Raw genomic sequence first — 12,818 nt, forward strand, 5'->3', positions numbered from 1 at the left:
AACTGGGAAAACGGCCGACGGTGCTGCTGTTGCTGCGGCCTAAAGGGTCTACGCTGTGTCACGGGGGTGTGCATCCCGAGGGACCGCGCAATGACCCGGTTGTCCTTTAAACTCTTAAGTCTGGGGTCTGTCTTATCGGAAAACAGGCCCTGGCCTTCGAAAGGAAGGTCCTGTATCATGTGCTGGAGCTCTGGCGGAAGGCCGGAAACCTGCAGCCAGGAGATGCGACGCATCGTAACTCCTGACGCGAGGGTACGGGCAGCCGAGTCCGCAGCGTCCAAGGAGGCTTGCAAGGCCGTGCGCGCGACCTTCTTGCCTTCGTCCAAGATGGCCGTGAACTCTTGGCGAGCATCCTGTGGCAGCAGCTCCTTAAATTTGTCCACTGCCACCCAGGAGTTAAAGGCGTATCTGCTCAGCAGGGCCTGTTGGTTAGAGACCCTGAGCTGCAGCGCCCCAGCCGAATACACCTTACGGCCAAGGAGGTCCATCCGCCTGGCTTCTCTGGATTTGGGGGCCGGAGCCTCCTGGCCGTGACGCTCCCTATCGTTCACCGATTGCACTACCAGTGAACCGGGAGTCGGGTGAACATGTAAATATTCGTACCCCTTAGAAGGGGCCATGTACTTCCTCTCGACTCCTTTCGCTGTCGGAGGGATGGAGGCCGGGGACTGCCAGATAGTGTTGGCATTGGCCTGAATGGTCCGTATAAACGGCAGGGCGACCCTGGTGGGAGCATCGGAAGAGAGGATGGTAACAATTGGGTCCTCTATCTCCGAGACCTCCTCTGCCTGCAGACTCAGGTTTTGAGCCAATCGCCTGAGGAGGTCCTGGTGGGCCCTGAGATCCAGCGGGGGGGGACTGTTGGAGGAGGTACCCGCCACCGCCTCATCCGGGGAGGAGGATGATGAGACCCCAGGCACAATAGTGTCCAACTGAGGGTCTTCCTCAGCCCTCGCCTCTGTCTCCGGAGCCGCAGCGGAGTCCTGCTGTTTGGACCCTTCGTCCCCTTCCGGGGAGGGAGGGGGGCGAGACAAAGAGGCTTCAGGGGCCCTACGCTCCGCAGTCGCCGGCCTAGCAGGGAGCTGCTGGGGGCCCTGGGCCTGATGGTACGCCCAGGGTGTCCAGAATCCCCACTGTGGGGGGCCTTGGTCCTGCAGCGGCGGATCAGCAAACAGCGCCGCCTGCCGGTCGGTGCCCAGCGCATAGCCGCTGTCCGTCTGGGAGGACACGGACGGCTGCCTGGAGGGCCACGGCGGGGCCGACCCTGGATGGTACGGGTCTGTGCGGGCCGGCACGGAGGATCGTCTCTGTGCCGGGGACCGGTGCCGGGAGTCATAACGGTGCCGGGACCGGGATCGGGATCTGTCACGGTGCCGGGCGCTGCTTCGGGACCGGGATCTGTCACGGTGCCGGGCGCTGCTTCGGGACCGGGATCTGTCACGGTGCCGGGCGCTGCTTCGGGACCGGGATCTGTCACGGTGCCGGGCGCCGCTTCGGTGCCGGGACCTACTACCAGCTCGGTGCCGGGAGATCGACCGGGACCGGGACCTGCCACCAGCTCGGTGCCGGGAGGTCGAGCGAGATCGGGACCGGGACCTGCCACCAGCTCGGTGCCGGGAGGTCGACCGGTGCGGCGAGTAGCGTCGGGACCTGCTCCTGGAGTCGCGGTGCCGGTGTCGACTGGAGCCTGACCGCGACCGTCTCGATGCCGACCGGTGCCGCGAGTGCGACCGGTACCGCTGAGGGGAGCGGTGCCGGGACTGCGAGCGGCGTCGGGATCTGGAGCGCCCAAGACGTCGGGGCCTGGATGGCGAACGACTGTCCGTGGGCGGTGCCGACATCATGGGCTTGCCTCTGGACGTGACCCGCACCGGAGGAACCGGGGGTGGCAGCCGAGTAGGCTCCGTCAGGGCAATAAGGTCCCGAGCCGAGGCGAAGGTCTCCGGTGTGGATGGGACCATTATCTCAACCCCAGATCTCATGGGGGAGCTCGGCGGCACCGGACTCAACAGACCCGCCGGGCCCGGAGTCAACGGTGCTGACGGTGCCGGCGGCGCCGCGGCCGATGTCGAGGCCGGGCGTTCAAGCCGGGTCTGCCTGGCCGGAGTATTAGACTTCGACGGCCTAGGCACTGATTCCGGTGCCGGAGAAGGTCGGTGCCGAGGAGTCTTCTCGGTGCCGGAGCGATCCGGTGCCGGTGCCGAAACCACGGTCTGCGAAGTCGACGGGTCAAGTGCCGCCTCCATTAGGAGAGTTCGGAGTCTCTGATCCCTCTCCTTTTTTGTCCTCGGCTTAAAAGCCTTACAGATGCGGCACTTGTCAGATCTGTGCGATTCCCCGAGGCACTTCAGGCACGCTTCGTGGGGATCGCTGGTAGGCATGGGCTTCTTGCAGGCCGCACACTGCTTGAAGCCTGGCGAAACAGGCATGAGCCTGGCGCCCGGTGCCGGGAAGGGCTAAGCCCCCGGCAAGAAACTACTTAACAGCTATTTACTAAACTATCTACTTAACAATACTAATTAACAACTATATAGAACTAGAGATAAGCGATAAACAAGCGATAGAAACTAGGAGAGCTAGGGACGTGGAGGACAGCTATGCCGCGCTCCACAGTTCCAACGACCGACACGGCGGTAAGAAGGAACTGAGGAGCGGGCGGGCCGGCAGGGATATATATTGGGCGCCATGGCGGCGCCACTCCAGGGGGCGACCTGCCGGCCCACTGGAGTTGCTAGGGTAAAAAGTTTCCGACGAACGTGCACGCGCGGCGCGCACACCTAACTGGAATGGATGTGAGCAATCACTCGAAGAAGAACTTGTGGATCTAAATGCAGAAGAGGCCTGGAATTACTTTAAGTCGCAGCTGCAGAAACTATCGGAAGCCTGCATCCCAAGAAAGGGGGAAAAAACCATAGGCAGGAGTTGTAGACCAAGCTGGATGAGCAAGCATCTCAGAGAGGTGATTAAGAAAAAGCAGAAAACCTACAAGGAGTGGAAGAAGGGTGGGATTAGCAAGGAAAGCTACCTTAGTGAGGTCAGAACATGTAGGGATAAAGTGACAAAGGCTTGAAGCCAAGTAGAGTTGAACCTTGCAAAGGGAATTAAAACAAGGTTCTATAGCCATATAAATAAGAAGAAAACAAAGAAAGAAGAAGTGGGACTGCTACACACTGAGGATGGAAAGGAGGTTAAGGATAACCTAGGCATGGCCCAATATCTAAATAAGTACTTTGCCTCAGTCTTTAATAAGGCTAATGGGGAGCTTAGGGGTAATGGAAGGATGACAAATGGGAATGAGGATATGGAGGTGGATATTACCACATCTGAGGTAGAAGCCATACTTGAACAGCTTAATGGGACAAAATCGGAGGGCCCGGACAATCTTTATCCGAGAATATTCAAGGAACTGGCGCATGAAATTGCAAGCCCGTTAGCGAGAATTTTTAATGAATCAGTAAACTCAGGGGTTGTACCATACGACTGAAGAATTGCTAATGTAGTTCCTATCTTTAAGAAAGGGAGAAAGAGTGATCTGAGTAACTATAGGCCTGTTAGTTTGATATCTGTAGTATGTAAGGTCTTGGAAAAAATTTTGAAGGAGAAAGTAGTTAAGGACATTGAGGTCAATGGTAATTGGGACAAAGTACAACATGGTTTTACTAAAGGTAGATCGTGCCAAACCAACCTGATCTCCTTCCTTGAGAAGGTGACAGACTATTTAGACAAAGGAAATGCAGTAGATCTAATTTACCTCAATTTCAGTAAGGCATTTGACACGGTTCCACATGCGGAATTGTTAATCAAATTGGAAAAGATGGGGATCAATATGAGAATTGAAAGGTGGATAAGGAACTGGTTAAAGGGGAGACTACAATGGGTCACACTGAAGGGTGAACTGTCAGGCTGGAAGGAGGTTACTAGTGGAGTTCCTCAAGGATCGGTTCTGGGACCAATCTTATTTAACCTTTTTATTACCGACCTTGGCACAAAAAGCGGGAATGTGCTAATAAAGTTCGCGGATGACACAAAGCTGGGGGGTATTGCTAACATGGAGAAGGACCGGGATATCATACAGGAAGATCTGGACAACTTTGTAAACTGGAGTAATAGTAATAGGATGAAATTTAATAGTGAAAAGTGCAAGGTCATGCACTTAGGGATTAATAATAAGAACTTTAGATACAGATTGAGGATGCATCAGTTGGAAGCAACAGAGGAGGAGAAGGACCTTGGGGTATTGGTAGATCACAGGATTATTATGAGCCGCCAATGTGATATGGCCATGAAAAAAGCTAATGCGGTTTTAGGATGCATCAGGCGAGGTATTTCCAGCAAAGATAAGGAGATGTTAGTACAATTATATAAGGCATTGGTGAGACCCCACCTGGAATACTGTGTGCAGTTCTGGTCTCCCATGTTTAAGAAGGATGAATTCAAACTGGAACAGGTTCAGAGACGGGCTACTAGGATGATCCGAGGAATGGAAAACCTGTCATATGAAAGGAGACTCAAAGAGCTTGGCTTGTTTAGTCTAGCCAAAAGAAGGCTGAGGGGGGATATGCTTGCTCTTTATAAATATATCAGAGGGATTAATATTAGGGAGGGAGAGGAATTATTTAATCTTAGTACCAATGTAAATACAAGAACGAATGGGTATAAACTGGACACTAGGAAGTTTAGACTTGAAATTAGACGAAGGTTTCTAACCATTAGAGGAGTGAAGTTCTGGAACAGCCTTCCAAGGGGAGTAGTGGGGGCAAAAGACATATTTGGTTTTAAGATTAAGCTTGATAAGTTTATGGAAGGGATGGTATGATGGGAGAGCCTAATTTTGGCAACTGATCTTTGATTATCGCCAGATAAGTATGCCTAGTAGTTGGTGATGGGATGTTGGATGGGATGGGATTTGAGTCACTGCAGAGAATTCTTTTCTGAGTGCTGGCTGGTGAGTCTTGCCCACATGCTCAGGGTTTAGCTGATCGCCATATTTGGGGTCGGGAGGGAATTTTCCTCCAGGGCAGATTGGCAGAGGCCCTGGAGGTTTTTCACCTTCCCCTGCAGCGTGGGGCATGGGTCACTTGCTGTTGGATTCTCTGCAGCTTGAGGTCTTCAAACCACAATTTGAAGACTTCAATAACTCAGGCATAGGTTAGGAGTTTGTTATAGAAGTGGATGGGTAGGGTTCTGTGGCCTGTTTTGTGCAGGGGGTTGGACTAGATGATCACATTGGTCCCTTCTGACCCTAGAATCTATGAATCTATGAATCTAAGTGTATCTGAGTGATCATGAATCAGGTGAGGGAAAAACTTTCAGGAGGCATTCTCTGTACTAAAACATTGCCCCCACTATGAAAAAAATTGGGAACCCTGCTTCATAACACTTCAGTGGAAGGATTATTATACTTTCTCTATGACAGTGGTTCTCAAAGCCAGTCTGCCGCTTGTTCAGGGGAAAGCCCCTGGCGGGCCAGGCAGGTTTGTTTACCTGCTGCATCCAAAAGTTCAGCCGATTGTGGCTTCCACTGGCCGCAGTTCGCTGCTGCAGGCCATTGGGGTCTGCAGCAAGCAGCACGAGTCAAGGGATGTGCTGGCTGCCCTTCCTGCAGCCCCCATTGGCCAGTGGGAGACACAATTGGCCGAATCTGCCAATGTCGCAGGTAAATACACTGGCCTGACCCACCAGGGGCTTTTCCTGAACAAACGGCAGACCAGCATTGAGAACCACTGCTCTATGGGACACCCATCAATTGTTTCTAATGCTTGTATCCCAAGATATCAGGCCTTAGAAATGCAGTGCAATTATTTATTTCAAAATGGTATTTCGGTGAAATATTTAGAAGTTTCTAAAATTGTATTAATTTCTATTTTTTTCCTTCCAAGGCCTGGATAAGTGAATTCACAGAGGGATGAGATACACAAGTATTTTAATAAAGCTTTTAAAACGCCCTTTGCTACAACATTGCTAAAATAGTATTTCTAGAAAGCATGGCACATACAGAGCAAAAGATGGGGTGCAGTGGCATAATGCATTTATCAGCATTATTTTGGGAGGACCAGCATAACTCAGTAAGGTCTTTATCCCTTGTGAGTAATATAGCTTAATATATAGGATGGTGGGGTGCAAAGGGTTTATTGACATGAGTTTAGGATGGCATGAGTGGCAAACAATTGAATCAACCCAAACAAGTGCCAATAAACCCTTTATACCAAAAAGAAAAGAGTATCGCGAACATCCAGAACCTGGGTTTCTCCTCTCTGGCAAAGAGGGTGTCTTCTATCACTGCAAAGCTGGATGGTTACTTTTAAAGAGACAGGAATGCCTTGTTGCTCCAAAGTTTGCCTTTCCTGAGATGCAAGAATCTCAATACAAAACTTAATAGATTTACCAGTGACAGAAAAAGAGGCTCTGGCTGATCCTTCCACCAGGTTTTCAGGTAGCTTCAGAGACACTGGTTCTGTGGCTGTAGCATCTATGGGGAAAATATTAGATTAATTTTGATCATTTATATCAGGAAACTGATTATAGCAACTAAGCACATCTTGCAAAAATTAAAATGAATCAACATCAAAAGACACTAACAATGAGAACAGTATACGGAAACCGTTGCTGTTGCCCCCAAGAACATAACAATAGTCAGGAGTGAAGGAGACAAAGTAAAACTAATACTGTGAAAGTCAGACAAAATGGAGCAAATCCTCAGGTGTTGTAAGTTACCGCAGTCCACAGAAGTCAATGTATATAGGCGAGGCCAGTGCTCACAGGCTGTGATGGCACTTGTGGTGGCCAGGAACCCTGGTTGAAAGAGTGTCTTCATCAAGACATTTGATGTGGGGGAGGGGTTTGGTGAGGGTTAGAGTCCTCTTTTTTTCTCCCTTCATTAGCAAGTGGTCTTCCACGGCCTCCACAACAGCTTGGTACTTGGTTATGTGGCAAATTCATTCTAAGGCTCCCCTGTTCTCCTATCTGTCTCTCTACTCCCAGCCCTATCTTCCATCCTCACTGGGAGAAGAAAACAGAAGAATTAAACTCTTGGGGAAGACATTAATGAAACATGCCTTCAAGGGGCCCAGGACATGCTTGAAATGGCCCAGTGAACTGTGTATCTTAGGTAGTTATACAGCCCCCTGCACTATTAGCAGGTGCTATTATGCCACTAAATGAACTGAGAGACAGAGACATGTTTACACTGCACACTAAACCCAGGTCTGTGGGACTGTACTTGAACATCCATCCTGCATTGTAAACCTAAGATTACAATTGGCAGACCTGAGTCTCAGTGCCGTGCTAACGCATTCATCCTGCATACCCTGACTAGGATCTGCAGCTTGACCTGTACCACACTGCAAATGACAGGGCTTGGACCCAAGTCACAGCAGGACTCAGGCTCTGACCCACCCCTGAGCAGGGTTCTAGGAACTAGGTCATGAGTGCTTGCTGTATCCAAGTCAGACTGATTTGCATGTGAACAGAAGGGAGGCTTGGGCCCAAACCTGAGTCAGAGCCTGGGCTTAGTATGCAGTGTAGACATATCCTAAGTGACCTGCCCAAGGTCACATAGGAGGTTAGTGGCACTGCAGGGAATTGAACTCTCATCATTCTACTGCCAGACTAGCACTGTAACTCCTGGACCATCCTTCCTCACATATCAGGTGCCAGCTGTCCAGTGCCTCAGTGAAAGGGGGATGGGTCTGGGATTTACAAAATTATTAATTAGTGCTGAAGGAAAGAGATTTGGTCCCAGTCAACAGGTACAGAATTTGGAGAGATGCCCTTACTTTTTGTGCAGATGAGGGAGCTCTGGGTCACCTCCTTTTCGATGCCTTCAGGCTGGTCAGTGGAGGGGAGAAAGGAGATACATACAGCACGTCAGAATGAATGTTACAGAAGAAAATGGTCCAATGACAAGCCATCCCCAAGTCTGCACTATCAAGTAATCAGGGTATTATACCCAGACTCTAGGAACCAGACATATCCGTGATGTGGCTGCTACTTCAGGGGAGCTCTAGACAATTGGTCTGTGGAGTCTTTCCCATTCTCCTTCCCTGTATTACACAAGGGGGTGGGGGAAACTTACTGTATTTCTCTTCCATCTGCTTCAGTCCTTCCCTCTCTTTACTTCTCCCAGCATAACACAGTAAGCGCTTTGTCACTTGTGAGTAATATAGCTTGATATAAAGGATGGTGGGGTACAAAGGTTTTATTGGCAGTCCCTGAATGTCCCAGTTTAAGATGATATACAGGATGGTAATATTCCTGCCCACCAGGGGACAGCTGTTATAGATGCAGGGCTAGTGCTTAAACATGATGCTGGGTGCCCTATAAATACTGTCGCTTGCTAGCTGGATTGAGTCAGATGCAGTTTATGGCTAGGAAATGCTGAGCAGAGCTCTGACAGGCCAGTGGGAGTTTCATTTTAACTCTCCTGGTGGATTTACATCCTGTGGACCATACGTATGCTGGTCCCAGTTTTGGCTCTGCCTAAGTGTAGGATGCAAACACAGTGAATCCATGCACAGGGTATTTTGGTCATGGAGAAGGAGTCCTGTCTTACAAAGTGGCTACATCAGCATGGCCTGTCTGACTCCAGGCTGGCTAATGCAGCAGGCAGGACAAACTCTCCAGCACTGCAGTTAGAAGGAGGGAGGGGGGTTCATGGTGGGTTGGCTCAAGCACTCTGACCTCCATCATATTCACCAAACACTCATCCTCTCAATAACACTCTTGATAGCAGTGACATCACTCCTAAACTGAACATCCAGCTCTATCCCAGCTGGCTGGCGCTGGACCCAAGCCTGGTGCACTTTAGGGCACCTCCAACACTCTGACTTGCTTTCACATATACTTGCTGCACTCTTCACGAAAGGGAGGGATGTTCAGACACAAGGCCAGAGCTTTCCACCGTACCTCAATCAACAGAGTTCTGATCAGGGTGTCCTTCCACCCTATCTCCGGCCTCCCAGATGTTGTGTTTCCACACTTCCCACCATTCTTCTTGGTCTCAGCAGTAACATTGAACATCACATCACCTGGAATAACGCCCAATAAAGAGAAAACGTTACTTCCATTGCTCAGCATGATGGCTGATGTTAGCAGATTTCTACATGTGACAAAGCTGCAGTATGGAATTCTACAGGTCAGCTGGTGGACCAAGTGGCCAGGCAGCAGTTCTGCAGGTTACAGTGGATGAGAAGCTGGACATGAGTCAACAGTGTGCCCTTGTTGTCAAGAAGGCTAACAACATTTTGGTCTGTATATGTAGGGGCATTGCCAGGAGATCAAGGGACATGATCATTCCCCTCTATTCAGCATTGGTGAGGCCTCATTGGAGTACTGTGTCCAGTTTTGGGCCCCACACTACTAGAGGGCTGTGGAAAAATTGGAAAGAGTCCAGCGGAGGGCAACAAAAATGCTTAGGGGGCTGGAGCACATGACTTATGAGGAGAGGCTGAGGAAACTGGGGTAATTTAGTCTGCAGAAGAGAAGAATGAGGGGGGATTTGATAGCTGCTTTCAACTATCTGAAAGGGAGTTCCTAAGAGGATGGATCTAGGCTCTTATCAGTGGTGGCAGATGACAGAACAAGCAGTAATGGTCTCAAGTTGCAGTGGGGGAGGTTTAGGTTGGATATTAGGAAAAATATTTTCACTAGGAGGGTGGTGAAGCACTGGAATGTGTTACCTGGGGAGCTGGTGGAATCTCCTTCCTTAGAGGTTTTTAAAGTCAGGCTTGACAAAGCCCTGGCTGGGATGATTTAGTTGGGGATTGGTCCTGCTTTGAGCAACGGGTTGGATTAGATGACCTCCTGAGGTCCCTTCCAACCCTGATATTCTATGATTCTATGACTGTTTAGTCACCATAGATGAGCAGCCATGGGGTGATGGAGCTCTGAGCTCTATATATGGAAAGGGCCAGGGCAATGCAGCTTTCTCTACAGCATCTCCCAAGCAAACAAGCGTGGGGCAATGTAGCTCCAAGTTCTATGGACTCAGAAGATGGACTGATTAGGGGTGGGCTTTTGGTGACACATGAATACACTAGCATCAGTCACAGGACAGAAAGTTGTGCAGAAACTTACCAAGTTTTTTTGAGATAATATTCCAGACATAGGTTTTCCTCTCATTGGCACACACGCATCCATCGTCTCCCTTTGGGGAAAGGAGCTGAGCCTGGTAATCCTGGGAATTGGCCAGCAAAATACCAACCTGGGAGCAGGAGAGAAATACTTATGTGGTGCAGGCTATGTCTGACACAAATAGGGTCAGCATTACAGGAACTTCCTTCTGCCTGTCTCCAGTGAGTATCCAATGCCAACACTATGGGGCAGAATCAGGACAAGGGATGCTGTGGTACTGGATGGGCAACTCTTCAGAGGACACCTTAACAGAACCATCTTCTGCCCTATGAAATATACCATGGAAGTAGATAACCTAATATACTGACCAGCACCCATGCTCTCACTCAGTACAAAAGGTGCTAACACTTTCCAAGAGATCTGCATTGCCCGGGCTTTTTTGGCTGCTTTATGAGATATATTGAAGGCCACCAAGGTTTGTTACTTTTTCTTCCCAACATTTTTCTGATTTCTAGATGTCTGTGTTTTGTTGCAGGACTACTAGGAAAATTGGAAAGGGATTATGATGTCACCAAGAGGTGGAGAGGAAAAGGGATTTAAACTGTTTAAAACGCTGGTGTCTTTTTGTTTGTTAACATCTATTTAACACAGACTCTTAACAAACAATAAGGAGAAAAGTCTTTTTCTGATGATTCAAACACACCTCTTTAATTAAAGGATAAGAAAGTTCCCACTATAGTTCTCCAGTTATCCTAGGAGACCTCCACCAAAAAGAGGATAAAATGAGACTTGATGATTTAATATTAAAATCAAGCAGAAAAAAAAATGAAAACCGCGGGGCAGGTGGGAGGGATCTAGCTTTTTGGATACAATAAAAAAAAGCAAAAGAGGGTACAAATATTTTTCACAGGTCCCCTTTAAGCTGTGTGTAAGCTATTGAGGAGTATAAATGAACCCCACTGTTGTTGGTTGTGTTCTGCCTGAGGGTAGTGAGGTAGGCAGAATCCCCCTATGGGTAACTAGAAAGAACACATTCAAACATAGCTCTTACACTTCCTGTTCTGAAGGGCAGAAAGCTCTGCCTCATTCTGCTGACTTATGCACAAGAAGTGCATGCTATTTACTCCAGACTTCAGAAGCTGTATAGTGCCTCTGCCTAGACAAATATTCCCATGATACAAACACTGTCATTCTGATGCTGTCTGTGCCCTGCACCTGAGGCAGGAGTCAGAATCTGACCAGGCTCAACTTCCCACCCCCAACCCCTTGTGTGTACACTTTGGGAGGCCCAGGTCCAGGTTCTGCCTTGACTTACAGCCTCTGTAGCTCCACTAAAGTCAGAGTTGTAAAGAACCCTGAAGCATGAAGGATGCTACATACACACCATATTTCTGGTCTTTTCAACTCCCCATGTAGGTTTCCTTGTATCCCACTCCCAGGACACAATTCAGTGAGCTCTGTCTCTGCTCTGTAGTGGCTCAGAAGGATTGGCGCAACCAGGCTGATTTGCCATAATACAGATAGGTCTTAAAAAATTTACCACATTGCTGCTTGTTTTAGCCATACAAGCAGGAGCCCTGGAAAAGATCTGGTATCTTCCAGGTTGTGGGGGACATATTTAATCAGAATGAGAAGAAAAGGACATACCTTGATGCACTTGTCCAGATAGTTGAAGACATTGGCTCTAAGGAGGAAGTCTTCCCCATGGATGATGAAGTAGGGCAGGGTCATGTCAACAAAGAAAGGCTGGAAGGCTCTCAGAGAGGTGGGTGCAGAGATACCAAATCCAGACTCCTTCTCCAAACAGAAAACGCTGGCTTTCCATTCGGTGATGGTGTCAGGGATGGTGAATACAATGCTGGCCTTGCCAGTGGAACTAAAGGGAATGGGGTAGAGTGTGTATGCGGCACTCAGTAGAGACAAATTTTTCAGAGAGTCAGCACTGCCCATGTTTTGCTTGGAGAGAGTTCCTCTTGGTGTATGAGTGCTCAGAACTCATCACTCAAAACCTCTGATGAGAAGCCCCTAGAAAATTCTCCTGCATGCCACTTGCCTGAGGTAACAGAACAATCAGTGGCAAAGCATGGAATAAGACCCTGAGGTCTTGAATGCACCTCAGCGACAAGACACTTCTTCCTCTTGCTAGCCAAGTCTGACATGCTGGATGCATTATTTGGGAACATGTACTGACAGCTTTGAACAATATCACCATGCAGGGATGCGGGGAGGAAGCTGGCTATAGAAAGGGTTCCATGCCCTTCCTGATGTCTTTCAAGGCAATAGTGGGGCCTTAAAAAGAAGATGAGAAGACAGAATAAGCAATACTCACCCTACTGAAAAAAGATCCCAAATCCATGTCTCGGGGAAGAATTTCCGAACAGTCTCAGTCATGACTCTGCCTCGAGAATCATCTGCTGAGACAGTCTCTGTTTAGAGAGAATGGGGAGCTTGGTTAAACCCAGTGCATTTAGCAAGCGTACAATTGCAGAGAGGCCATTTTATATGGATAAAACTGTTGCCACAGTGTTTATCCCCAAAACTGGCAAATCAGGAGCAATGGCAAGCAAATCACTGTCCCCACCCCCATACTAATGTGCCTCAAACTTATTCAATAGAGAAAACCTCTAGGGATAAGCAGGGAATTGAATCTTTGTTGTCTATTGAGTTCCAGTTGTGGTGGGGAGTGTTTGAAAGTAGCCACCTATATCATCCAGAACTGGACTGAGACCCACCAGCTCACTTCATAC

General features: G+C 48.9%; 1 protein-coding gene across 1 annotated transcript in view; it reads right to left on the reverse strand.

Moving 5' to 3' along the window:
• LOC115646742 (ovostatin-like) overlaps positions 1-12,818 on the reverse strand; it is a 60,109-nt gene that overhangs the window by 17,754 nt on the left and 29,537 nt on the right. Inside the window, exons 18-23 of the mRNA XM_030552968.1 lie at positions 12,401-12,497; positions 11,719-11,947; positions 10,075-10,201; positions 8,905-9,026; positions 7,776-7,827; positions 6,386-6,469 (exon numbers count right to left, since the gene is read on the reverse strand). Of these exons, the coding sequence (XP_030408828.1) occupies positions 6,386-6,469; positions 7,776-7,827; positions 8,905-9,026; positions 10,075-10,201; positions 11,719-11,947; positions 12,401-12,497 (711 nt within the window). The remainder of the gene's footprint in view (positions 1-6,385; positions 6,470-7,775; positions 7,828-8,904; positions 9,027-10,074; positions 10,202-11,718; positions 11,948-12,400; positions 12,498-12,818) is intronic.

The sequence above is a fragment of the Gopherus evgoodei genome, chromosome 1 (genome assembly GCF_007399415.2).
Source record: "Gopherus evgoodei ecotype Sinaloan lineage chromosome 1, rGopEvg1_v1.p, whole genome shotgun sequence".
NCBI lineage: Eukaryota > Metazoa > Chordata > Testudines > Testudinidae > Gopherus > Gopherus evgoodei.